The sequence below is a fragment of the Cladophialophora yegresii genome (assembly GCF_000585515.1).
Source record: "Cladophialophora yegresii CBS 114405 chromosome Unknown aczIN-supercont1.4, whole genome shotgun sequence".
NCBI lineage: Eukaryota > Fungi > Ascomycota > Eurotiomycetes > Chaetothyriales > Herpotrichiellaceae > Cladophialophora > Cladophialophora yegresii.
This window is the reverse complement of record NW_006913048.1, coordinates 1,079,428-1,106,279: the sequence shown is the minus strand read 5'-3', so window position 1 is coordinate 1,106,279 and position 26,852 is coordinate 1,079,428. Positions and strand designations below refer to the sequence as shown.

Below are 26,852 nucleotides of genomic sequence, written 5' to 3'. Positions count from 1 at the left end.
TTGTCGCGGCTACGATACGGTGAAGGTTTCCGGGGCTGCCGAGCCTGACTTACAGTACGAGGTAGGTGGCTAGCCAACTCCAGCTTGACCCAATTTCCTTCTGGGCAGTAACTTGGGCGGTCCGTGGGTGGCTCTCGGGAAGCCGGCTCGCCTCCCTCAGTGCCTACTGTGTAGACGGGAGGACAACATGTGCCAGCCCACAACAGCAACCAGCCTGCCACTGACCATCACACGCTCTCTTACTGCTCCACTGCACCACTGTGACCACTGCACTGCTGCAACACCATCCGTCATACCTTGATGCAAGCTGCAAGCACCTGGAGCTTCATTTGACACCTCCACGGTCTGGGGTTGCTCGGCTCCATCGCCTCGTATTTGACTTGCGGCGGTATATCGCACGTGCGCCAATTGACGTGTTATCCTGGCCAAGATACACACTTTGGTCCAGCACAGCGACTGCGGGTAGACGATCACCTACCACCCTTCATCCATAGAGAACTTCAGCTCTGCTATCAATATTTCCGGGCATACACCACATTCGTTTCCCAGCGGGCCTTGTTCCCACACCACCTCGACCTCGGCCACTTCTTGACCTAATGTAAACAGTGCCATCTTGTCGACCGATCATATGACTATGTTCTCGCCGCTCATCTGATGCGTCCTCGAGCCTCGACCAGGCATCTACCGGCCTGTGTGCACTCCTGTCTGACGGCCCCTGCAACTTTATAGCGCAGCCTCCTGGAAGCCGCTGGTGCATCCAGCACCTGCGTGAGAGAAGATTGGAATAGTCAAGATGTCATCTAGTGACCTTCCTCAAAGAAACTCCGACGATAGACTAGGGCAAGATGTTCAATCTACTACAAGGTCATCGTCGATCGCAGCATCGGCGGCGGCAGACTTACGGTCTCAAGATGAACCATTCGGAGGAGACACCACAATTCGGCGTGACTACGGTATGTGCGCCCGCTCCGAGGATGAGGCGTCTTCTAAACAGCAAGCAGGGACTCTCGGCAGTAATGCTCCTGGTTCGAGCAGTCAAAGACTACGCAGCGCCTTCCGTTCTGACGAGGCTCCAGAGACACCTTCCTCCATGCCAGTCCTATCTCCTCAGACCACGAGAGTGCGGAAGCCTCCACCGATGATGAGAAGGATTTCCACCCGGAGACAGTTACCCCATCGAGGCGAGCAGTTCTCGGTCGACGATGACCCTGACGAGGTCGTGGAAGACCGAGAGCTTCATACACCCACTACCCAGTCGTTTCCCACTCTAAGCAGATCACAGTCCACCGTCCGTCGCCGGACTGCTGCGGCTACTCCGTTATTACCGCGTGTCGATTCTGCTGAAGAGGAGGTAGAAGAGCTCATTCCACAGGAATCGACAGTCCCGGCAGAAGATGAGGCTGAGCCCGAGGTAGAGGAAGAACCGCTCGAAGAGTCGGAAGATGCGGAAGTGAGTGATACTGAGAGCTTCACGTTGAAAGACCGGCAGCTAGCCATCAATGAGACGCATCCATTCGGTATAAGGATATGGAAGCCTGCCCTATACAAAAAGAGCAGGTCTGTCGAAAAAGGAGCTGAAGAAGATATTCACTCCTCACCCAGTGAGATCGTGAGCAGCTGGTTGTGGTTCTTCAACTGTCTGTGGACAGTTCTCTTCGGCTGGTGGCTGAGTGCTGCTGCCCTCATTGGAGCCCTGTTCTGTTATCTGTTTGCCTTCGACTCTAGCGCGGTCGAATACGGCAGGGTATTCCTGGGCCTGGCCAACTATCTGTTCTGGCCTTTCGGCAAGTTCGTCAGGCTCGAACAAGACGAAAACTATACGGAGGAAGACGAAGGCGAAGGTCGAAGCATTAGTGAGTACGAACGATGGCAGAGCGGAGATCTCGAGTATGGACGACTCATGTTCGGACCTACTGTCACCCACACGGGGTCCATCGTTGGCCGACATCGAAACAGTGTAGATTCTGCCAGTGAAAACGACAGCTTGCTGGACCGAAGCGCGAGGACAGACGTACATGACACCGGTGTCGGCGCCAAATCCAAGCGGCGACTCTTTGGCCGTGGCCAGTGGACCTTAGGCCGGGTCATCTTCTTCATCTTCTACTATTTCAACGTCGCTCCGTTGATGCTCCTGGTGTCGCTGATATGCTGGTTGATGGTTTTCTGGATTCCCATGGGTCGTGTCACTTTGATACTCTTCTACCACCTACGGAAGCGACCACTCGCTCTGACTTTCCATCGTGACGTTTCACATGCTAGAGGCTTGACGAAACCCACATCGATCCTTCTCTGTACCTACAGAGCGGTCGGTATCAAATATTGGAAGTACACCATCGATGGAACCAACATCTTCCTCATCAATTTTCTGGCAGTTGTGGCTTTTGTCATCTTCGACTACTTCGTCCTGAAGGTGGCCGCTGGCTTGAATTTCTGGCTCACCAGTCCAGCTCTCATGTTCACGTTGGCACTAATATCCATCATCCCACTGGCATATTTCATCGGCCAGGCAGTTGCATCGATTTCGGCTCAGTCGTCCATGGGAATGGGAGCCGCAGTCAACGCATTTTTCTCCACCGTTGTCGAAGTGTACCTTTACTGCATTGCCCTCAACGAGGGAAAAGCTTCTCTGGTCGAGGGGAGCATTATTGGCAGCATTCTGGCGGGAATCCTGTTACTGCCTGGGCTGTCGATGTGCTTTGGCGCAATCAAGCGGAAGACCCAACGGTTTAACGTGAGATCTGCCAGCGCCACTTCGACCATGTTGCTGTTCGCTGTTATAGCAGCATTCGGCCCTACTCTCTTCTACAAGATCTACGGGAGTCATGAGCTAATCTGTCGGACATGCACACCAGGCGGTATCGAGGCGCCGAGGGATTGTCGACAGTGCTATTTTCGTCAAGTTCCTGCCGTTACAGACGATTTTTTCGTCAAAGCGGTACGGCCTTATTGTTGGATCGCTGCCATCCTCCTCTTCTCGTCCTACATAATTGGACTGCTCTTCACTTTGCGGACGCATGCCGCCATCATCTGGAGCACCGATGACGAAAAGAAACCGCAAGCTCCACCCACTGCTGATGTGAGCCCAATGGATACTCGACACCAAAGCGTATTCAATTCGCAGACTCTGCCTAAACCTGACGGATATCTGCCCAGATCTGCTATCAGAGAATCCCAGCTGTACAGGAAGATCCTTGGCCAGTCTCTACGGTCAGCAGGGCTGCCAGACGGTGACGGCAACGCCGACCGAGATGGACTTGGGGCTCACGAGACCGCATCGCAAGTCTCGGCACTCGACCATCAAAACAAGGGTGATTTGCCCCATCTTGTTCCCCCGAGATCGAGTCACGGACCCGACGACATTCGGAGTCCCTCCCTGCATCCCGTGGTTCCCGGATTGTCGGAGGAAGACAACAACAACCTTGTGCGCCAGGTCGCAGAACTGGCAGCCACTGCCGCTACCATCGCGACTCGGGATGCCGTCAATCATCCGAATCGCGCGTCATACCAAGCAACACATGCTTACAAAACAGATACTGTGAAAGGTCAGAAGCCCTCAGTAGTTCGCAGGGATACCGTAGGAGACGAAGGCTACGCGAATGCCGCAGCTGAGCAAGCTGCGCAGCCTGCGGCAGAAGGTGGCGGACATGATGCTCCCAATTGGTCGCGAGCAAAGTCCTCCATCATTCTTCTCACAGCAACACTGGCCTACGCCATTGTGGCAGAAATATTAGTCGATACTGTTGATGTTGTCCTCGATTCTGTCGACATTGACGAGAAATTCCTTGGTATCACCCTCTTTGCGCTCGTACCAAATACGACCGAATTTCTTAACGGCATATCCTTTGCGATGAACGGTAACATCGCCCTCAGCATGGAGATTGGCTCGGCATACGCGTTGCAGGTGTGCTTGCTTCAGCTCCCTGCTCTCGTTTTGTTCACGGCATTGCGTTGGCAATTTATCGACCCCAGCCGACTGATAGACCACACCTTCAACCTTATCTTCCCTCAGTGGGACATGGTAACGATCATTCTTTGCGTCTTCCTGCTCAGCTACATGTCGGGAGAAGGCAAGAGCAATTACTTCAAAGGCAGCATTCTGGTCATGACCTACCTGGTGGTGGTATTGGGCTTCTACTTCTCGGGCTTCACGAGCATGGCAGACATGGGCGCCGACCCGAACGATACACTGGCCATCATGTCCAGCATGGCTTGGCAGCAGCAGCAGCAGCATGTGCCTGGAGGGGTCACCACCACTCGGGCCATCAGCAGGAGGGAATTGTGATTGCATATTCGCGTTGTTTTGGGGGAAAAGAATAGCACAGTAAAAGACCCGCTGTGGGGCCTTGCATCCATGTTTTTGGGTCAGCGATGGCGTCTCAATAAGGGCTCTGTTTAATGTATACACATTGATAATCGACAGCTTGGACAGAGATACAGAGATACAGAGACACCGAATTCTTGCACGAAATACGGAGGACTCTAGACGATGTCGTCGCTACTGTAGGTCAACGTCGATGGCTGCTTGGTACTGAAAGGGCGCGCGAGTGAATGACTAAACGACGCAATGACTTGAACGTGACGCCACTCCAAACGACCTCACCTTTGATAATTATCCCTTCGACTCGAGCGAACTCATCCCAATCCCAAGCCCAAAGCGCATGTGTGTCACTGGTGAGCATCATACTGTAGACTAAGATAAGGCGCACTGATGCAATGACTTGAACGTTATGTGATGCCACTTCAAACAGCCTCACGGTTTCACTCCCTGTCGACTCGACTCGATCGAATTCATTTGAGCACAGAGGGGTTACGTATGTGTGTGTCACCGGTGGAAATCATACTGTAGACAAGGGCGGCTACTCACGGCAGCGTTCTCGAATTAACGGACCCCGCACTCTCAGCTCTTTCATGGAGGATTAGGAGTGCTGAGTCGCACTCTTTCAATAACTCTTCTCGCTGTTATACGGTTGGAGATATGCTAAGATTTACTACGGCGATAAGTATGTAGCTGTCTTTGAGGGCTGGTGGTGGCCCGGAGGGTGCTGGCTCTAAAGGTAAAGGGGCGATCTCAAGATCTCAATAAGTAAATAAGAACACTACGCATACCTAGGTGCGCGGAACTTGAAAGGTATGTATAATGGAGAGCAGAGCCGAGACCCGCTCCTATTCTTGCGATTGACCTTCTTAAAAGCGAGAGGAGAGTCAAATCTCTCATTTTTTTTGTGTGCATGGGAGTCGAGATTGCCGATTACAAGATTCGACAAGTCTCGGAGTTGCTATAGTGGTTCGGAGCGCCGAGTCGCGGACTCATGACGAAGGAGATGGACTGTCTACCTAGGTATAGGCAAAAATGGTACGTTAAGTAGTGGCGCTACGCTGAACCGGACACCCAAGATCTGAACCTGAATCTGAACCTGAATCTGAACCTGAATCTGAACCTGAATCTGAACCTGAACCTGAACCTGAATCTGAACCTGAATCTGAACCTGAATCTGAATCTGACGGGTCCATAAGCTACCAGGTAGCTTGGTCTATTGTATGATACTGGAGGGGAAACGAATTAAGCTGAATTTTCCCAGGCTGTAGACGCAATAATGGAGCCTGTCTGTTCTCTCCAGTGATTTCCAACCCCGGCTGTGGACACCACCCGCTCATTTCCTTTAGAGGCAATATACTCAATGATGCCCTATTGATTCCGTTCGGTGGATCCTGCTCTGCCGACACCGGGTAGGGTAAGGAAAATAACCTCAGGGGGAAAGGAACGCCGCGGTGGGTGGACGCGTCCTCCCTGTCAAGCCCTGTTAACGAGGAAGAGTACACCGTCTAACATGCATTGAGCATCGCACAGTAGCCAAGCACAAGAGACGACAGTGACGCAGCTGCAGGTCGAATTTCACTGCTGTGCTGTTGTCGAATGTAGGTAACGGTCGAGATGGCGTTGGAGGAGAGAGACGGACAAGTATAGGGTTGAGATGAGAGAGGTGAGTGGACAGTTGTGAGTGGTGGCGGACTGAGTTGAGTGCTGGGCGTTGGACATGAGAACTCGTACGGGAGGGCTCCGTGGCCTGGCTTCAGTGGACCGGACAAAGAGTTGAGTAGAAGACAGGTCGCTGCTACACGCTGTGAAGCTCCTATTGTCAAGGTTGGAGGATCACCAACACATGCTGTGAAGTTGCCTGTTGTCGAGGTTGGAGGAACACACTCCCATATCAGTAAAGCTCTCTTGTCCTCCTCCCACCGCGATGCCTGCTGGATGTCAGCTTTGTAATTACGGCATTGGTCATCTCGAGTTCTTCTGGAGAGCGGCGGTGGTGTAAACAACTTCGTTGGAGACTCACATGCACCAATCGCACTGTTGAGGTCGATGGTCAGCCGGAGACTCGAAAACACAGAAGGAAACACGTTTACATTCTTCTCGTCACAACCAGTATTGTGGACGAAACAGTAGCTGCCTTTACATCGTCTGCAGATCTTGGCCCATTGTTGTGTGCAATCCTGACATTGACGGCCGCACTCCCAGCAGTTCAGCGTCACGGCTGCTTGCCCGGGTTTCAGGCTCGGGAGGTTGGAGTGGAGCTGCGTGCGAGAGAAAAGAGAGGACGTTAGCGCTTCCATGTGAAATGATAAGGCAGAGTCGTTGAGTGGATTGTGAAAGGGGATATGGGATCTGTCGGCGTCCGGGCTGGCGGCATCCCTCCTGTCTTTAGAATCACAAATTGTCCCATCTTGGGCTTCGAACACCATCCAGTCGATATGTGCGAATGGCGGCCTTCGTGTTCCTCGACGCGAGCCCTCACTATCCCCACATTCCGCCACCTCCTGCTCCAGCCATCCATTCACCGACAAGGCAATTTTCAACACAGAGACCATTAAATACCTTGACGCGATCACCCTCGCTAGATCCACCTTTGATTGCATTAGCCGGCAAGAAGCCGGCCGAGGTACCGGAGAGCCGTTCTATATCTGTGGTGAGCTGCCTTGACAATTTGGGATTATAGCAGTCGGGGCACCACCATCGGTGACAGCTGTCGCAATGTCGGTTGGTGAGACACCAGGTGCACGAGACGATCAATCTTGCAGGGAGGATCTGTCCGTCTTCGGCAACACGTGGTGGAGGTCGGACTGCGTCAACAAGTCTCCCCGAGTGCGGTGGAGGCCAGAGAAGAGGAAAGTCTCGAATGTCGCTCTCGCCCCAAACGGGTGCGTCATGAGGGTGCCTTCCACAGCCGGCACATCCTGTAGGCCCAAGGGCAACGGTTGCTAGGGGAGGAATGCCTGGTTTGTTCTTTGACAAGTAGTCTCTGGAAGCGACGTGAAGCACAGGTGCCATATCGGCATGCATGTGACTGCACAGGACAGCATCAAAGCTGATGATGCCTTTGCAGGTCTGTATGGTTTCTTCCCAGGAGCTCCGCTGTGCATGGCCCTGGGAAATGACCTGACCACTGGCTGCATACCATGGTTCTATGGTACGTGAGTTAGTGGTGCAGTTTGTCTTGTGTTGGGCTCCGAGCTGAGCGCCGTGGTACCCTAAGACGCCCATGGTGTCGAAATTGTAGTCAAAGGCATGCACATAGTCAAAGGGTTCCTGAACTGGTGGGGTGAAAACATAGAGACCTTGCAAGCGAGGAGTGCCCTCGGGTCTGCTTGGCCGACACAGGTGGCACAGAAGTTGCTGTAGTTTGGGCTGGTTGACGTTCAGACACCGCCGGATACTGAGCAAGCGCACGTTGTACTCCGGGGCAGTGACAATATCGTTGATCAAGTCGACGGTAACAGAGGCGAGGTCGTCCAGTACCAGAGTGTGGACGCTTTGCAGCACGTGCATGCGTCGCAACTTCCCAAACACGCCGCGGAGCGGTCCGGCGTAGAATTCGTCTTCGGTAAGGTTCTCATCCATACGTTCCGCCCGCCAAGAGTGGCCACCAGAGTCTATCCTGGTGAGAAGATTCGGCGGCACATAAGCCCCCCGACATTTCGACAAATCAACATATCGGAAGGCTCTTGGCGCATTCAAGAGTAAGTCTCGCAGGGCGTGTGATGTCCTAGCCAAGGCGAAGATGGTCGACAAGGATAGATAAGGGAGAGTACCATCCAGAACGATCGAGTTGGATAGAATATCGAGGAGTGATGGGGGTAGTTGATTTGTTGTGGATGGGACGTCGTCGATCATAATGGATGCTCAATGGATGAAGCGCGGCTGCGCGGTGAGGAGATGTTTAAGGGCAGGAGCGTGATCCGATCTGATTGCAAGATGGGAAAGATGGAGGAATGAAGAAGAAGAACCGATGGACGACGAGATCTGGATGATACTGGCGCAAGTTTGATGATGTGTTGAAATTGATGGCATGTCGCCTCACCATTCACTCACTTGACGGTGAGATGATTCAGATGCCCAGATGCCCAGATGCCTAAATGCAGATGCCCACTATTCCGGATCTGGATCTCCGGTCGACACCCAGTTGACGCTGTTGGGAAACTGCCCGCTTTTCCTCCCTCATGGCGTGGGATGCGGTGGGCAGAGTACCGAACTCCATTCAGTGTCTAGTACAATCATCATGTCTGAGAGAATTCCCCTGCTCTACGACCCGTGACCGCATTCCATCGTTATTCATGACCATACGTGCATTATAATTACACCTGAGGTGTAACGATCGTTGTCCTGAGGTGCTCATTCGTAGCCCACGTTTCATACACTCTGGAGCAACTTCTACTCTGATCACCATGCATCCGGTTTTAGGGCAAAAGCCATCCTACCGTTCGACCAGTGCTTCAGGTTCATTGCGCCTTCTTCGCCTTTTTCGTCCCTAACTCCATGAGTTCAATCATTCCCAAACCGACGCGCTCGCTTTCAGCCCAGCTTCGCTGTCTTAGCCAGAATCTTTCAGTCGCGCCTTCCACGCCACCCTTGGTGGAGGTGCTTTGATTCCGTGCGTCTTCTTCAAGACTCTGTCTCGTGATGCTTGCAAAGGCTTGTTCTCCCGACTCAGTCTTCAGCGGGCTATTGGGGGGCGATGCGAGTGGTTTGACAGCATGTCCTAGCCCGGCGTCCTCCAGATATTTGCGGCGCACCATGAACCGTTCGCTCCGCTCTTTGCGCATCGCCGCTGAATCAAGCTTGCTTATTGCTGTCCGTACCAGCACACGTACCACGAGGAATATGTGTTCCGATAGGAAAACGCTAAGCAACAACGCCCAAAGCTTGATCTGGTGTGGCCTGCCATCCGGACCGTGCCCGTCGTTACCAGAAAACATATACACCAAGGCCGCGGATGTGATGCTGCCTAGCCAAGCGAGGAATTCGAGACTATTCAGCCACGGTCCAATGCTGTCGGCGCGGGCGGGGTTGGGTCGGCGGCACTCAACGGCCAACTTAAACGTGTCCCCACGGAGCTCGATCCAATTGTTGATGAAATACGAGACCGGCGTGAGGGGCCAGATGACGCTGAAGCAGGAGAGGTAGCCAAACTGGATACACATCTCACGTAGATCGGACGTCACATCGTACTCGGGCAAAGCAGCCTCCTCACGCACTCGAGCAAGAAATTCCTTCTCTTCGGCCGGATCGTGGTCAGCAACCGATGGCGTAGCACCACCATTCTTCTCTGCACGTTGAGATTGCATTTCCCTAAATTTCTTGGTACCGCGCTGCGTGACGACTGGCATGACCGTCTCCATTGCGAAATTGACAATTTGCGCTGTCACTGCAAAGTAGATCATCTGGTTGCGTAACCGGTTGGGATTGATGCTGAATGTGGCGGGTGATGGTGTTTGAAGTTGCTTCTCGTTCTCGGCAAAAGGTCTGACCGTCATGCTGAAGACGTCCAAATAAGGCACCAGGATCGAGGCGAAGGGGACATAGACAAAAGACGTGAGGAAGATCGCCGTATAAGAGGTAATGAAGTTGATGACAAAAACCTTGGAGATCATGGCCTTGTCGTGAGCGTCTTGTGTTTCGTAGTTCTCGTAGAACGTGAGCTTCTCGGCAAACCCGGTGAGGAAATTGCTCATGGTGGGAACAGCCAGAGTGAGCAAGATTGTGGGAAGGAAGACAAGCACGGACTTGAGCGGGCCGTCATACACCTCTGAGATGAAGATCTCAATGGCGTAACAGGTGCATATGATAGCCCCAAGGCCCACAACACACATGGCTGCCAAAGGTAGTTGGAGGAGCTGCCTCTGCAGTCTCTTCTTCGCTGGAAAGAACGAAACCTGTTCACCCGTCACAGGATCGCTAATAACTTTCTCAGGTGCAAATTCCCTCCTCTTGTCCTCGATAAGCGAAACGTTCTTCACGTTCCAGCGAATGGCCAATTCCTGCTCTTGACGTTTCCAGTATTCAACGAACACCACACACCACAGACCATTGACGATTGCGTAGATGGGGGAGAAGTTGCCCAGGAGAACCCAGCAAGAGAAGCCGAAAGCGGCAGGGAAGATCATGAAGGAGAAGTAGGATTGGAGAAATGCGTAATAGTAGCCAATCTGGATTCGTCAGTTTGCGTTCCGCCACATGTGTCATGCATCTCACCTTCTCGCCAACAGTGTTTCTGATTTCGTCCAAATCATCCGGAGTCAGAAATGTCTTCCGTGTAAACTCGCTCAGCCACTTTTTGTTCTTGACGTGATCGTGGAGTGGGAAGACAGCTTCGACGTTCTTCCATTCTCCATGTTTTGTCGTTATACCAGCGCCACCTTCTTCCCGAGGACAACATATCATTTGGTGGATGTGTCGAAGTCGCTCGGCGTCCGTCATGGGTTCGGAGGTGAGGATGTTGGCAACATCGTTTGAAGGCTGGATCTGTCGTACCCCATGCAGCCAATCTTTGATCCTCGACCTATGGACCACTTCGGCAAGTATCTTTTCGTCTGCAGCCTTGACGAAGACAAGTAAGGATGTTTCATCGCCGCGTCGGACTTCGGTAGTCAATCCAGTCTCGGCCAGTGCTCGAATGAGTTTTCTAAACTGCGTGATGCCAGCTTCCTTGCCTGTAAAGGCTCAGTATCAGATCACAAGGTATGGTCAGTGGAAGCCAACCTTCATCCTGGGGCATGCGGTAGCTGATAACATAGTCCACGTCGAAATTCGTCTGGAGTGACTTGTGCGCCATACTGATAGCTGAGGAGAAAGCGAGTCAATGGCCAGGGAAAGAGCAAAGTTGTGCTCTTGACAGGAGAGACAAGCACAGGTCAGGACGAGCAAGGGAGATAAGGTGAACGAGCGAGAAACCAAGGTGAAGAAACTTGGAAGTGCGGTTGTGCAGCTTCAACACCAGCATTTGATCATCGGTTGAAACGCGACGACGTCACGCAGATCTGCTTCGGTCCCGAATAGGTCTAGACTTGGTCCTTCTGGACGGAGAGGCCTCGCTCGGTAATCGACCAATCGCCAAAGGCCTTCCTTCCCTGTAAACCTTGTCCTGGGCTCACGTGACATGATTCGAAACATGAACCTCGGTATCAACCGTTCACAACCTGGAAGCTACAGTATCGGTGTAGATACTCTTACACGATACCCCGTCTCCCAGTCATAACATCACCCACGGCTAATCAACCCCCAGCCGGAGACAAACATTGCATAGTCTTTCTGGCTTTATGTCGCCGCTGCTCTATATGTGTCCGCCTCCGCCTCCTTCGCACGAGAATTGAACCAAGCAAGTACAGAGGGCAACCCGTAAACGGCCATGGCGAACAAAGACGAGGCAGCCAAGCTGGATCAATCGTATACAGAACCTGACCCGAATAACTATTCTGCATATCAACGGGAGATCTACTCCTCTCTCCGAGCACCTATATTCTCAACCAAGCCGCCTGAATGGGAGGCTCTAGCTCGTGCAAGGGTTCCAGCCGCTAACTTTGGCTATGTCCATGGCTCGGCCTCCAGCGGCAGCACCCACGCAGCTAATATCGCAGCTTTCGATCGTTACCGAATCCGACCTCACATGCTGGTCAACGCGACTCGGCGGGACATGAGCATCGAGCTTTTCGGCAAAAAGTATAACAGCCCGCTTCTGGTGGCACCAGTCGGTGTCCAGAAGATCATGCATGAGGATGCCGAAGAGGCCACTGCCTGGGCTTGCGAAAAGGTGAGAGCCTCTTTATGCCTGCGTTGTGCTGACTGAAACGGTTGGCGGTCGACTGCTTGAAGCCGCCGTGGCGAGGGGTGTCAGGTTCTATAGCTGATATCCTCCGGGGAATCCTAGGTCGGGATTCCGATGATTCTCTCGTCGGCCGCTACACGGACCATCGAGCAGGTGGCAGAAGCAAATGGGAGCGGGGCGCGCTGGTATCAGCTGTACTGGCCGCGACCGCAATGGGAAGAGGTCACAGTCAGCTTGCTCAATCGGGCAAAAGCCAACGGTTACACAGTGCTGGTAGTCACTCTCGACACGTTCAACTTAGCCTGGCGGCCGACAGATCTCGACACATCCTACCTACCTTTCATCTGGGGCGACGGGTGCCAGATCGGCCACTCCGACCCGGTATTCAATGCGAGATACGAGGAAATCCAAAGGAACGATACAAGGAGTTACGGGGGAAAGCTCGCCGAACTATGGGCCACCCTGAGGAGACCCGGCTCCGTCTACGGTGCGGCTAAAGTTCTAACAAACGTGTCACTGCTTCAGAAGTCAAGGGCCTGGCTAGATGTCCTGAACTCGGGGACATACCGAGAATGGAAGCATCTAGAGATCCTGAAGAAGCTTTGGGACGGCCCGATTGTTCTCAAAGGGATCCAGACCGTCGATGACGCCCACCGAGCGATCGACTACGCCATGGATGGCATCATTGTCAGCAACCACGGCGGAAGACAATGCGACGGTGCCATTGCCTCGCTTGACGCTCTTGCTGAGATCGCTGCTGACGAAAAAGTCAAGCGATCCAATCTCACTCTCATTTTCGACAGTGGCATTCGTGCGGGAAGCGATGTATTGAAAGCCCTGGCGTTGGGTGCCAAGGCCGTCTGTATCGGCAGACCGTACATGTACGGCCTCGCCATCCGAGGCCAGCAAGGTGTCGAGCACGTCCTCAAGTGCTTGCTAGCCGACACCGACAATATGCTAGGTAATATGGGCAAGAAGAGCGTTACAGATCTCAGCCGGCACGACCTACAGATCAGACCAGAGTCAAAGCTCTAGTCTCTGGAATCGCAGTACAGTAATCACTATAGATATGCAGGCGCTTCCACTAACGGACGTCACGTCACTGCACATCGTTGATGTTGTCTTGAGAAGTTGAAAGGCCATGTCACATAGATGATTTACCCTATCTGAAGGCCGGATATGACGTTCGAATCGCCGTGTCGGGGGCGGCATGACATCTCTGACGCGCCGTGTAACATTTTTTCCCGATCGACGGCATCGTCGAAATTCACTTTGATTTATTCTAGCGCGCGGCGATCGAGTTGTTGTCATGTGCGAGTTCGAGTCTGCGAAGCTGACATGCCTTCTGGCGAGCATGACAGCCGTGAAGTGCCTTTGAGAGCCACGATGAGGGTAAGCAGTGCAGCGACGCAGAGGATGGGTTCGGACGCCGGGATAGCGGTAGCGAATGTAACCACCACTGTAGACAGTGCTGTCAGCACGGCGGTCCAGACCCTGCAAAGAGCATAAGTATAGAACCGCCAGCCATAGCCCTGGTGTATTGTGTCTCAGCCGGAATTGAGTTTGATGCCCTATCGCCCTCATAAACACAAATACGACCCAATCTACCAACGAGAGGACTCGGATTGCGTAGTGAGCGTGAGAATGCTATGTCACAGATCTAGTACAGGCCGTGTGGGATAAGCAATTTCTGTCGCACTCTCGCTTCCGAAGACTGCACGGTTGACACGCGTTCACCACAGGCAAGAGGGCCCTCGGTTGCTCATCACCATATGTGAAGCCATTGCCAGCGCTGATCAAGAGAGTAGCCTTGGACGCATTGGACACCTCTCCGTCTTTGGAGGCTTCGGGATAGAGTGCGCAAATCATAGCTAAATATGATTGTTGATCAAGAGATTGCAAGTCAGTAGACCAATGAACCGCGGCACCTATTGAGACCTACTTCATCTCTGCTAGCTTAAGCTGTACACAGTAGGCTCCAGGGTAATATCAAGCGCCGCGAGGACAGAGAGGCAGCGAAGGTATTCAGTAAAGCAATATGCATGGTTGGTGAAGGCGAGGGTCTATGGCGGGCTTGAAGCATTTCATCCTCATAGAGAGTAAATTGACGGTGAAGGTACGGAGTACTCGTACGAGTACTGTACCGCGGACCTTCCCTGCCGCACGCCCCTTTTAAAGTTCAACGTTTCTCACCTCGCAGTTTCCCACGTTTCGCCATCAGTTCACCTTCAACTCACCCCCAACTCACACTCCCTCACCCGCCACCCTTTCTTATTGTTCTCAGAATTAACCTTGACTTCACTCACGTCGAGACATTACAGCAATAGCCAGAGCAGTGCCTGTCCTCCGATCCTTAGGACGGCGCTCCTTCGGCGAATCCTCTTTCCCAATAGCGACTTGAGCATTCTTCTTTGATCCCAGAGTGAGGGATCCCTGATCGAGCTCAACTGCCCCACCGCCAGCGAAATGAGAAGAAAAAGAGATCTCCGTCCGTCGACGACCACTGCACCATTCCGGTTGAGACACTCCCGAGAGAATGGGTGACGAGAATGGTGGATCATTCTCTCGACTGGGATCAAAGACGCAGTTCGAGCCTGTAGCCGAGGCAGTGCAAAAGGTGTGTCGGGGATTGGGCAGAGAAAAGAAGCAGTTTATTAGGCGCTGTGTTCTGTTCTGGCTTCAATATAGGCTCTGACTTACACACCTAATTCAAATTTAACGCCGCCTGCCTGACAAAGGAAAAATATGTGGGAGAAGGTAGTAAAGTGGTGAGAAGATTTTTCCCGTCGAAAGTCCCAGCCATCACATGGTTTGATTTCGGGCGCTCACTCTTTCAGCTTGGTCACCTTCAAGCTGATGCCATCGCGAGGTCGCAGAACAAGGCGCCACATCTTCAGTTCCTCGGGATCTTGGACTGACATGTCCGGTTCGAAGTGAAATTTGCTCAACAGAGAGCACAAGATGGTCTTCATCTCCACTTCGGCGAACTTGCGCCCGACGCAGCCTCGTGGACCTACGGGGAGGAGAGCACAGTTAGCGAGGAACTTGTGCACAGCTTGACATGTGGAAAAGTGGGAAACAGGAGTGAGGTTGGTGCTGGGATTTGCATTTCAGAGACTTACCTTGTAGGAAGGTCATGAAAGCATTCGTCGTGTATGTTGGTGGGAGATTCTTCCAGCGAGACGGGTCAAATTTGTTGGCGGTGTCGCCCCAGTACATGGGGAGATGATTGATGGCGTTGGCCATGAGATACACGACCGTTCCCGCAGGAATGAAGTACCCTCCGAGATGGTCGTCAGCGATCGTGCGACGGACAGTCATGGGTATTGACGGGATGTAGCGCAGAGATTCTTTGCAGACATCCTCGAGGTAGGGCAGAAGGTCGACGTCGGCTTTCTCGATGGTCTCGCTGTCCTGTCGGGCGTCTGGGTCAAAGAGGAAGGGCATCTGAGAGCGGATCTCCTCGCGCAATTTGGCTTGCACATCTGGGTGTTTGGCCAGCATCAGGAGCGTCCATGCCACAGACGTTGCGGTTGTGTCGTGTCTGAAATCATTATCGACCCAAAACGTTAGCCTACACGTTGCACCGACACGAAAACAGAAAGAGGGGGGAGGGGGATTGGCGCTTACCCGGCACCAAGGAAGGTCATGACTTGGTTCCGCATGGTCTCGATTGTCAATGTGTCCTCCTTGCTCGCGGTCATGTTGTCCCGGACGATGAGGCCGATGATATCCTTCTGAGCCGGTTTCTTCTGCACGGTGCCGGCGTTGGCTTGCTTCTCTTTGATGATGGCCTCGGCGCGGCTTAAGATAATGTTCCTAGCCACGACGATGTCACGGTTCGTGCGAGCAGGCAGTATGCGAACGAGCTGCGTAAACGCCGCGAGGCCGTTGAGGATACGAGCCTCGAGGTCAAAGCTGAAGCAGCGGCGATACGCATCCCTCAGAGGCGTCTCCGGGTTATCGAGCGAGTCGATGTCCGTTCCCAGACCGGCGCGGCCGATAATGTCCAGAGTTGTCCGGTTGAGCCACTCCAAAACTTCGAAGCTTTTGCTCTCGGTCTTCTCGTCAACCATCTCCTGCTCCCAAAGCTCCGCCATGTGCAACGACTTGTTCCAGAAGATGGGCATTAGAGACCGAATGGACGTGATCGAAAAGGCGGGCGTCAGCGCTTTCCGTTGTGTAACATGGGCCTGGCCCTCAGCGAGGAGCACGCCTACTATCGCATTAGAACAGCCATCGCAAGGATAACCCAAAGCCAAGAAGGCCGGGTTGAGTTGGATATGGAATTCACCTTCGCCCAAGACTGGCATCATCCATTTCCGGGCTCGCTCAGGTTTCGGGTAATTATACGGGTTCCGGACCGTCATGTGTTTGATGGCGTCGTCGTCGGCAATGGACAGCCGTTCGCTACCGAAGGGGAAGAAGTAGCGCACGATAGGGCCATATTTCTGGTGCCACTCGCGCGCCGGCACGCCACATTCCGACGTGATGATGGTGTAGAAGTGGCCCCAGAGAGGAAACCCGGGCACGGTGGGAATGTGCCTCAATGGCGAGAGGTAGAGGGGATAGATCCAGCTGCAGTACAAGACATACGAAACAGTTGCCACGAGCAGGGCCACTTGCAGAGCCGTAGCTGTGTCGATGCTCTCGGAGTACTTGCCCACCAACAGGGCAGCGATGCCGGTGACGCCCATCAAGGGCACGAATCCAACAGATGAAGACATGGCGGCAGGCAACGAAAGCAAAGGGTCGGCCGTGATGGAGGAAAGGAAAGAAAACGGCGGGCTCAAGGGGAAATATGACTGCTGAGATCGAATTGCCAACACCGCCAGCGAAAGTGTCAGTCGAATGTTTGGGGATTTATTTCCTTGGACGCCCCTGCACCCTACCTCGCTCGACTGAACGAGACGATTGACACGCTGCATACGACAGGGGTTTTACGGGTATGCCCTCTCCTGACCCGGCCGTGCGTCATGTGGATGAGGCTTGAGTGCGCCGATCCACAATGTATGTCTCAGAAGGATCAGGCCTCTCTGGGACGAGGATTTTGGTATCCGGCAGCACACAGGGGATCCGAGACTTGGCATCGCCATCACATCAGAGCACCTACGTCAAGCAGGCGAATCCCTGTGCCAGGCGTTCTCAGAAGTGCCCAGCCTTGGAGTGCCTTACGAGTAGCAGAATGGCTTTTTTGGCGACACCCAGATGGAATTTCTCAAACAGGGGCAGTTTCGGCAATCTATTGATCCCTGGTCAATACGACACGGGAGATCGACAGCCGGAAAGATCTCTTTCGGCTAAGAGGCGAGTTCGGTTGACTCCTGAATAGGGAGAAGCTTGGCGAACATTGACTAACTCGGCGAGAGTGGACCGGCTTGGCGAGCACGGCATAGCTCGTTCGTGACAAGCCCTAAGATCTGCGGTTAGTGTCGCTGCGGGGTACCTCAACACTTGCTAAGGGCGCCACAGTCCATCTATCGATGCTAACACCTATGAACGCAAGTATGGTTATCTTATCTTGCATAGCGAGTACTCACCCTGGACAGAGAGTACCCATCCTTGACAGACATGACAAAAAGGATTTACCAGCCTTGCGCAGGTGCTCCTGATCCGTTGCCGGGCAATTGGACGAGGCGACCTTGCTCCACTCTTCAAATGCTCCCTTCTGGACCACCCACTCGCCTTCGGACTCGACGGCACATGGCCGCTCTGGGATCCTGCATTGTTGCGCGCTCAGATGGAGCTGTCGTCTGAGCGACTTAGAGTCCTCGACGGAGAGTACTCAGGTACACCCATTGAACTGTGGTCCCCGACAAACTTCGGCCAGGGGAACTCCTTAACAAGGTCTGACAGGAGCTGAGATCGCGATGAGATTGCTACTCTCCAAGAAGGACCTCTATCCTGTTGCTCTGACATGCGGGATACACACTCAAATTGAAACGGCATGAGGTCATTATTGGACCTGGAGTCCGGCCCCGTGAAGACTCAGGGCGGTTCCATCGACGATCCCCTTTTGCTCCCGCCATCATAAAACCCCCCATCGACCGCACGACATCCTCCGAGTAAGTGCGGCCAGTGCTCTACTCCCTTCATTCGTTTCCGGGACGCCCTCTTTTGTCACTCGCTACGTGTTTTTTTTTTTGCGGCTCAGGTCGTCGCTTGCGGATAATACCCTCGCTCAAGAACCCCATTCCGCACAGCTTCTTCCACACCTGACCGCCATGGAGTTCATCAATGTCACCTACAATGCTGCGGCAAACTTCCTGCCGTATGCCACCTCGGCACCACTCGCACACCAACTCAGCAGCATGCCCGCCATGCCTGGCATGTTCGTCAAGTCGGATCCGTGGACTCTTTTCGACACAATGTATACAGGGATCAAGGGGGTCGGGGCGGAAAACTTTCGTTTCGTCCAGGGCCGCACACCAATGTCGACGCTCAAGGAGACGGCCATGTTCATCGTCACCTACTACGCAGTCATCTTCGGCGGTCGCGAGTTGATGCGCAATCGTCCGGCGATGAAGTTGAACAACCTGTTCATGGTCCACAACTTCTGTCTGACCATGATCTCGGGAGCGCTCCTGGTCTTGTTCACCCAGCAGTTGGCGCCTGGACTGTGGGAAAATGGATTGTATGACGGTATCTGTGGTGCAACGGGCTGGTCAGACAAGCTTGTGATTCTCTACTATCTGAATTATCTGACCAAATATGTCGAGCTGCTCGACACCGTGTTCTTGGTGGTCAGGAAGAAGCCATTGACGTTTTTGCACACCTACCACCACGGTGCCACGGCCTTGCTCTGCTACACCCAGCTGGTCGGTCAGACTTCGGTCTCTTGGGTTCCCATCACGCTGAACCTGGGCGTGCATGTGGTTATGTACTGGTACGTTTGGCATATCGCTGGTCCGCTCACCTTGGACGACGACGTTAACCGAGTCTAGGTACTACTTCCAAGCCGCGCGGGGAGTCAAGGTATGGTGGAAGCAGTATATTACCATGTTCCAAATCACCCAATTCGTCCTCGACCTAGGTAAATATACATATCCGACTCCGCTGCCCAGCGCAAGCAATAATATTTGGCAGGATTTATCTATTTCGCCTGCTACAACTACTATGCCAGCACTTATGCGCCGTGGATGCCACACGTCGGCACATGTGGCGATCCTCGCCAGGAAGTTGCGGCCGCCATGGGTTGTGCCATTATTTCATCCTATCTGGTCCTGTTCATCATGTTCTACCTCGCGACCTACAAGAACCCACCGGCCAAGAAGACTATGCGACGAGCGGTCAAGCAGGATCTTCCCGCAATCCCGGAGACCACCGCATTGGCAACGGACCTGCTGAAGTCCGCCACCGCCGCCGTCATCGAGAGCGTCCAAGAGGCCAAATGCACCTAGGCTGCACTTTACGTTGAAAGTGGCGTACAATCATCAACCAAACGCAAGAACATGCACTGGGTACTGACTACATTGATCACTGGGGCGCAGAATGGGGTTACTGGGTGCTGGCTACATTGATCAACATATGCAGGATGGGGTACGGAGTACCGAGTACTGAGTACTTTTGATACAAGATAATATTTCCTATGTTGTCCAGAATGGTATATAGTCTCAATGATATACAATCAAAGAAATCTTACTACGCTCACGCGAGGACACTGATTGATCTTGGGTGTGACCGAACGATGGCTTTGTGCAAACACCAGTCAACAGCAATGGTCGTCTTCGCGACTCGTGGCGCAACGTCAAAATAAACAACGCCGGATCCTGTCTGGCTAAGCCCGCGTTAACGAACCTTGTGTGTGGGACGATCGTCCGACCCCCTGGCGCCTCAGAGGTCGGGCGCGGACAGGGTACCTAGCTTACCAGGGTGACCAACTAAGCTTTTCGTCTCCTGCAGATGCGGAATCCCATCAGCATTGGCGTTGCAATAGTTCCGATGGGTGACAGCTCTGATGGATCTGCCAGCGTACTGTGATACACGTCAGGTGGATTGAGATCACCCACTCCGATCTGTCCGGACTATATCCTGCCTGGCCCAAGTTAGCGCGCGCCGTATCTGCAAAGCAATCGGCCAGGCCCCTGGTACCTCGAACACTGAGGACGTACTGGGTCTAGGGCATATAATCTACGAGTGGAGGTTGCCCCGCCTCTCTCGATGTGGACCACGCTAGCGATGGTGTCACAATAGTTCGCAGAATGAAAGGTCCGACGTGCTTGAAAGGGCATTGGGAGACAAGGTGAGCTGAGATCGTCCTTTCTCATACGAGCGAGATGTAAATATGGCTGCGACTTATGAATCACACAAATATTCCAACTGGGGCCTGATGTAGCAGAAGAAACAGGTGAGCGCATGGTAGAAAGAGCAAGAGGGAGTGTAACAGACTCTCTTCTGAGTCAGTCGTTTCAGCAACGTACCTGACCTGCGTTAATTTGAGGGCCCGGGCCTAGGGGCTGACGTGTGCCGTGTCTCTGATTCAACTTGCCACTTTATGGGCCATTATAACGCGACGCGCGACCAGCACCTCATCTCCCCCTGGTGATCGAGATTTCGCGGTCGTCATCGGATGGAGACAGCTGGGGCTCATCATGGGAGCCCCCTGAGAACTTCGGAACTCTGCCGAATGAATATATTGTCGTTACTGCCCCCTTATGTAAAAGCTTCATCCTCTTGGTACGCCTGACTGCAGTACACCACCGGTCTCGAGAGCGACGATGAATAAGCTCACACCCTCGGTTGCCGAGGGGTTCTCCCTGATCAGTATGGCACCCAACTCGACGAGCGCATCCTTTGTTGATTTTGATCATTCAATCCTCACGGCCTGGGGTACGTCCGCCGCCCAGTTACTCACCTGGAGCCATGCCTGGAAGCTCTTTCTGCTGGTCGTGGTGCTTCTCAACCTCAAAGCTTTCCCGCTTGTCTATCACCTCCGCATCCTCAATGGTGTCCGGTTTGTGCTCCGGTCTCAACGCCACAAACCAGATATCCAGCCGGACCAGCTCTTTCAGCCGCTGGTCATGTCTTCTAGGGCTTGTCAGATGGAGGTCGACGCGCTCGGCCACAAGTCCAACAGCACATACTTCACCGACGTCGACGTCGCCCGTGCTCACCTCATCAGTACCGTGTTTGGCAAAGGCATCGATCGCATTCGAGGAGACACCAGCCCGAACCTCCTGACCAAAAGACCTCGAAGTAACTTCACCGTCGCACTGGGCGCCGTCAGCTGCACCTTCAGGAGGGAAATCATGCCCTACGAGAAATACGACATGTGGACCCGGGTCCTCAGCTGGGACGAGAAGTGGTTGTACGTGGTCACCCATTTTGTCAGCAAGGGCGCCCAGATCGAGCCAAAATCAATCTCCTTGTACCCACGGCAGCAGCAAAAGTTACCGCAAGACGGCCACCACAACGTTAACGACGATCCATTCTACGCCCAGCAGCCCTACTCGCCGGAAAAGCAACTCAGATCCGCCAAATCTCCGGTCGTGGCTTCGGCATTGAGCAAGGTCGTGTTCAAAAACGGACGCATCACCATTCCGCCGCACGAGATGCTAAAGGCGTGTGATCTCTTACCGGTGATCGGCCCGGCAGATGGCGGCGATGAAAAGCAGCAAAGCCAGAGTGGCGGCAGCAGCTCCGAAACAGCTAGGCTCGCCGAAGCCATTGAAGCCGAGCGGCAGCAGGGACTGCGGCAGGCGGCGCTGCTTGCAGGTCAGATAGAGCTGGATCAGGAGTTTCACAGCGACGTGGCCCTGGGAAGGCACTATGATGGTCTGGGCATTGAGGGCGTCGTAGCCACTCTGGCCCAGCTATTCAAGCTCTCTTCGTACCAGCTCATTTGACGGAGCCTTTTGTTGGATTGTACATATTTATTTGCCTTGCCCGAGAAGCTACAGGAGTCCCGGGTCGTAATGTCTAAAATGGGAGCGTCACAACGACAGTCCGAATAATGCAGCAATGCCTTGAATTCATTGTATATAAGTTCCCCGATGCCAAAAGGCCAGCGACGATCTAGTGGCACGCGTAGTCATACACAGTGACGACAAATGGTTCGCTTCGTGGGCAGGCTCTTCCTGATAGGGCCTAGTACAGGCTGTCATGTGACCAGGTCATGTGAGAGCAGTTCCGTTGCACGGTTGCGCGATCAAATCTTCGGTTCTTCCGCTCTTTCTTGCTCTAACCTCGTTTCTACTATGTACCTCAACGCAAAACATAAAGACAAGGACGCAGTAAAATTGCGCCCAGAGTAGCGTGACGTGAGAGGCCGATCAACTCCGTGTGTGCACAGTTTGACAGGAAACCTAAGTACCACTTCGGGAAATATGGACAGTTCGGTCTCCACCTTCGCTTCCACCTCGCTCCCGCCCTCGGGTGCCTCCGTCCCTGGTCTCCTTGTGGGTCCCATGTCGGGGAAATTCAAGGGTGCCTGGTGCTCACTGGGCCGAGATTCACGAGACGGCAGACGAACGTCGCGCCTACCCAAAGCCAGAAGCTCTTGAGAGTTGACCGGAAACATCCCCCCCCTTGCCCGCCCCCGAGTCAAGCTCGCTGGCGGCGATAGGGGCGTTCGATTGCGATCTGCAAGGTACTCTTCCTTTCGGAACGATGCTAATTCCAGGCAGGTCGGCGACTGGGCCGTAGCTACGCAATTGCGGACGGTGCCAAGGGTTCCTACAGCGTTCATGCACAGGAATGACGGCAAAGACTACGGTTCTCCGTCTCTCGCTTCTGTTATGGCCTCCTGGACCGAGGCCCCTGCAGGAAACGAGCCCACGCGTTCTGGAGTACTCCCCAACATCTTGCTCCTTGTTGTACTGCTTCTTCGTCTCTCGTTTTGACAACACTAACCGCGCTCCCACAACCATTCCCAAGTCTCTTAATAGAAAGCAATTTCTCAGACTATTGCTGGGAACGGTCCTGGTTTGGAAACACTCACCACAGTCACTCGTTTAACACAATCCCCAACCATGGCCGCCGAGCATGTCGCGGCTCCCGCAACGGTCGCGGAGGAGAAGAAGACTGTCGAGGCGGGCTTGAGCCGCGACGTTGTCGACGCCACAGGCATTGCATTTGTCGACCCCTCCGCCTCAACGACTCGGCTTCAGTATCCTCCGGGGTTCCATGAAAGGAGACCGTCCAGCGAGTGGGCCGACGAGAAGCTCGAGGAGGGAGAGCAAGAGGACACCTCGCCGCTGGGATTAAGAGCTGGGGAGTTGACGGAAATGGGGATTGAAACAGCCGACAGTGACGATGGGACCGACTATCCAGGCCCGCTGGCGCTGGGGGCAATACTGTTTGGGATCTCGCTTGCTGCCTTTACACTTTCGCTGGACAGGAACATCATTACCACGGTACGTAGCGAGACAAAACCCATCACACATCCCGGTAGGGATGGAGCAATTAAGAGCTGACTTGCGACCCTGTCCTTCTTACTCAGGCAACCCCGGAAATCACATCACAATTCCACTCGTACGACGACATCGGCTGGTACGGCAGCGCGTACTTTTTGACGTCGTCAGCTTTCCAACCGCTTTACGGACGCATCTACGGCTTGTTCGCGACCCGGTCGACATTCATGGTCTCGCTGGGCTGGTTCGAGGTCGGCAGCCTGTTGGCCGCTCTCTCGCCAAACTCCACCATTTTGATCCTGGGCCGAGCTGTCCAGGGCGTCGGCAGCGCAGGCCTCTTGACCGGCGCGTTCATGGTTGCGACTCAGTCCGTGCGCATGAAACATCGTCCCGTGCTGTTTTCTGCGGTCGGCATGCTGTACGGCGTGGGCGCCGTGTGCGGGCCCCTGCTCGGAGGTGTCTTTGTCAGTACAATTGGGTGGCGCTGGTGCTGTAAGTGAACCCTCTTCTATCCACTGACTCTTCTTCTTGGGTACCCCGGAGTTGGCTCGGAGACACGTCGATCCCAGGAGAGAGTGGTGAATGGCGTCCCCTTTGTTCCTCGAGCAGAGACTAACAGTGGTCTTGATGTGGTATAGTCTGGATCAACCTTCCAATCGGGGTGGTCGTCTTCGTCACGGTTTTCTTCTGTTTCGAGAACAAGTCTGTTCCCAGCGACACTTCGTTCCGGTCGTTCATCCAACGAGTCCTTCGCTTGGACTTGATTGGCAACGCGATCATGCTAGGTGGCACCACAATGCTGTTCCTAGCGCTCCAATTCTCCGAACAGAACCATACCTGGTCGAGCGCGCGCTGCATCGGCTTGTTGTGCGGGTTTGGCCTCACGATTGTGACCTTTGTCGCGTGGATGTTGTACCGCGGCGATGACGCCCTCATCCCGCCACGGATCATCCGACAGCGGACCGTCGCCGCCAGCTGCGGCGTAGGCGTCATGATCTACGGCGCGCTCTTGATCCAAGTATACTACCTGCCCATCTGGTTCCAAGCCGTCCTCGGCAAGTCTGCCATGGCCTCCGGCGTCAACATGATCCCTTATATGATCGCCAACGCCATCTTCGGGTTGATGGCGGGCATATTCGTGTCCAAGAACGGCCGCTTTGTGATCCCAGCCGTTGTGGGCTGTGCCATCGGCACCGTTGGCTCCGGCCTGCTCGCCACCCTGAAGCCGGACAGCTCGACCGCGCAGTGGGCGGGCTTCCAGATCCTCATCTCGGCAGGGCTGGGCATGGCCATCCAGCAAGGGTTCACCGCCGTGCAGGCGACGTTGCCGCCCGACCAGGTGTCCATCGGCACCGCGGCCGTCATCGCATCGCAGTCCTTTGGCGGCGCGATCTTTATCTCGATCGGCAACACGCTGCTGCAGAACCATCTCCTGAGCAAGGACCAGCAGGACGCCATCCCGGGCGTCAACATCCGCGCCATCGTCGAGCTCGGCGCCACCGAGTTCCGAAATATCGTCCCCGCGGAGGATCTGCCCAAGCTGATCAACCTGTACAACGAGTCGCTGCAGGCTGCCTTCATCGCCGCCGTGCCACTTTGCGGCATGGCATTCCTCCTCAGCCTATGCATGGATTGGAAGAAGATCCGGCCTTCATCCTAACCTGCTAGGCCAACCACGACAACGCCGGGTCCGGCAACGATAACGGTGCCACCGTCCATGGTACGCTTCAGGCTACCGCTGGAAGAGACCGCCGGCTCAACGTGGACATGCCTAACAGTTGCTTGGGTCAAAGTACCCTTGCGTCGCCCAACGTCTTTGTCTCCAGGGGTGCTACGGAGTACATGGAGTTGGTCTCATGCGTTTTTGGTTTGGGGGGAAAGGGAGGGAAGTGGTCTCCGTTGTAGCCCGAGGCAATGCTGTTTTGTCACTGGGTCTACTATGTCATAACGATAACAGTAATCTACCATGTAATGAACCATAATCTTGCTTTCGCCTGTTGGTTGAAATTCTGAGCTGGTCGTGATCTTTTTCCTTCTCGCCCTCAGCTAACCATGCTCGCGGAAACGATCATTCAAAGCAGGCAGACAGGTCGTAGCAGCCGTAGTTGCGGCCGCAGTCCAATCGAGGTGGACAGTCCGGCTCAGTCTCACAGGACACGCATGAACACAGACCCATACGCCCGTGACAATAACAGCGAAAGTGTTTGCTTCTTTTCCCCTTCAGCTCACCCCCAAGCACAGCTGGTGCCTTTCGATCCCAGCTGCTCGCAGGTCAAGCCTGGGCAACGGCCTACCAAGTCAGCATTTCCGTCTTGGACAGCTCCATCGATCTCACCCTCGCTCACTCTCACATTGCTCGGTCTCGATCTCCCACCAAGAGTGAATACTGAGCAACATGTTGTCATTGTCGCTCCGTCTGAAGCCACCGTGCACAACAAGGCAGCAGGTGGGCTGAAGCAACACATGACGTCCACCATCGTGGTTCGTACCTCCGCTACCCTTGTCGCGGGCCGCGGTGCTAATGCGATGCATCTTCTCGGACCCAACCTCGACGCAGGGGAGGGTTCTCGCGATAGCGCTGGCTCCAGGGCCAGGCTTTCTCTATGGATGATCCGCCACAAGCCCACAGCTAGTCCCGTGTACTGTAGCCGAACTATTTGAAACCTGTTCCTGTTACTCTTGGAGGACTTGTGGCGAAGTCATGCCATGGATAATTAACATGCCGGCCTACACGTCTCGGAAAATGCAATTGATTTAAAACCTGCCATGCCCGCCTGGGTGATCCAGCGAACGGTTTTATGGACCGAGATCTCAAAAGTCGAACCATCCCGTCTCATCCTGGAATCGCCGCAGCGTTGTTGTACTCGGTGAGAAGTCGGATCGTCATTGTGAACTCGGGCGCCCAGGAGAAGAAGTGATGGTCGACGGACGGCAGCCGCCTGGAACGCTACACTTCATTCGGCTGGGAACGGTCTATGTACATTTCGTCTATACACATTTCGGATACGTAGGATGTTTCCCCACCCGGTGATATCCAAGACTGGCACAGGACTACTTATATCCATCTCGGCCAAGGCTGAGGAATCATGAGTATAGAGAATGATCGTCAACACTCGTTTGTAATACTATATCATCTGTTTAGAGTCTCTTCAGTTGCCACGGTGCTTGCTTGAGGAAGTCACAATTACCATGTCGAGTCGATTAACTAAGAGGAAGGGACCGTGACGCGCTTATGTAAAGCGGGTTGAAGCCCGGCCTGAAGGCAACCATCTGTCAGCAAGGCCATTGTCGGTGAACGATGGTCTGCTTCGCGTCCTCAAGTTACGGTCCTTTCCCACGATGGAAAGGACTATCCATCCTCAGTAGGTGAATGCCACGTCAAGTCGATGATGCTCTGTAG

The 26,852-nt window shown here is 54.0% G+C and overlaps 8 protein-coding genes across 8 annotated transcripts; 5 read left to right on the top strand and 3 right to left on the bottom strand.

Annotated features, from left to right (window-relative positions):
• Positions 1 to 793: 793 nt before the first annotated feature.
• A1O7_05716 (Ca2+:H+ antiporter) lies at positions 794 to 4,282 on the top strand (the record flags this gene model as incomplete). The annotated part of the gene is made up of 1 exon (XM_007759724.1): positions 794 to 4,282. The coding sequence occupies one exon, from the start codon at positions 794 to 796 to the stop codon at positions 4,280 to 4,282; it is 3,489 nt and encodes a 1,162-aa protein (XP_007757914.1).
• A 2,514-nt stretch (positions 4,283 to 6,796) lies between these two features.
• A1O7_05715 (uncharacterized protein) lies at positions 6,797 to 8,173 on the bottom strand (the record flags this gene model as incomplete). Its single annotated transcript, XM_007759723.1, has 1 exon — positions 6,797 to 8,173. The coding sequence occupies one exon, from the start codon at positions 8,171 to 8,173 to the stop codon at positions 6,797 to 6,799; it is 1,377 nt and encodes a 458-aa protein (XP_007757913.1).
• A 605-nt stretch (positions 8,174 to 8,778) lies between these two features.
• On the bottom strand, positions 8,779 to 11,111 carry A1O7_05714 (uncharacterized protein; the record flags this gene model as incomplete). The annotated part of the gene is made up of 3 exons (XM_007759722.1): positions 8,779 to 10,485; positions 10,532 to 10,989; positions 11,039 to 11,111. The coding sequence occupies 3 exons, from the start codon at positions 11,109 to 11,111 to the stop codon at positions 8,779 to 8,781; spliced, it is 2,238 nt and encodes a 745-aa protein (XP_007757912.1).
• A 573-nt stretch (positions 11,112 to 11,684) lies between these two features.
• A1O7_05713 (uncharacterized protein) lies at positions 11,685 to 13,136 on the top strand (the record flags this gene model as incomplete). The annotated part of the gene is made up of 2 exons (XM_007759721.1): positions 11,685 to 12,086; positions 12,204 to 13,136. The coding sequence occupies 2 exons, from the start codon at positions 11,685 to 11,687 to the stop codon at positions 13,134 to 13,136; spliced, it is 1,335 nt and encodes a 444-aa protein (XP_007757911.1).
• A 1,790-nt stretch (positions 13,137 to 14,926) lies between these two features.
• A1O7_05712 (uncharacterized protein) lies at positions 14,927 to 16,828 on the bottom strand (the record flags this gene model as incomplete). Its single annotated transcript, XM_007759720.1, has 4 exons — positions 14,927 to 15,114; positions 15,224 to 15,645; positions 15,732 to 16,320; positions 16,396 to 16,828. The coding sequence occupies 4 exons, from the start codon at positions 16,826 to 16,828 to the stop codon at positions 14,927 to 14,929; spliced, it is 1,632 nt and encodes a 543-aa protein (XP_007757910.1).
• A 1,497-nt stretch (positions 16,829 to 18,325) lies between these two features.
• A1O7_05711 (fatty acid elongase 3) lies at positions 18,326 to 19,501 on the top strand (the record flags this gene model as incomplete). The annotated part of the gene is made up of 3 exons (XM_007759719.1): positions 18,326 to 18,991; positions 19,041 to 19,134; positions 19,188 to 19,501. The coding sequence occupies 3 exons, from the start codon at positions 18,326 to 18,328 to the stop codon at positions 19,499 to 19,501; spliced, it is 1,074 nt and encodes a 357-aa protein (XP_007757909.1).
• A 1,317-nt stretch (positions 19,502 to 20,818) lies between these two features.
• On the top strand, positions 20,819 to 21,946 carry A1O7_05710 (uncharacterized protein; the record flags this gene model as incomplete). The annotated part of the gene is made up of 1 exon (XM_007759718.1): positions 20,819 to 21,946. The coding sequence occupies one exon, from the start codon at positions 20,819 to 20,821 to the stop codon at positions 21,944 to 21,946; it is 1,128 nt and encodes a 375-aa protein (XP_007757908.1).
• Positions 21,947 to 23,071: 1,125 nt separating this feature from the next.
• A1O7_05709 (uncharacterized protein) lies at positions 23,072 to 25,112 on the top strand (the record flags this gene model as incomplete). Its single annotated transcript, XM_007759717.1, has 3 exons — positions 23,072 to 23,455; positions 23,542 to 23,944; positions 24,091 to 25,112. The coding sequence occupies 3 exons, from the start codon at positions 23,072 to 23,074 to the stop codon at positions 25,110 to 25,112; spliced, it is 1,809 nt and encodes a 602-aa protein (XP_007757907.1).
• Positions 25,113 to 26,852: the final 1,740 nt, after the last annotated feature.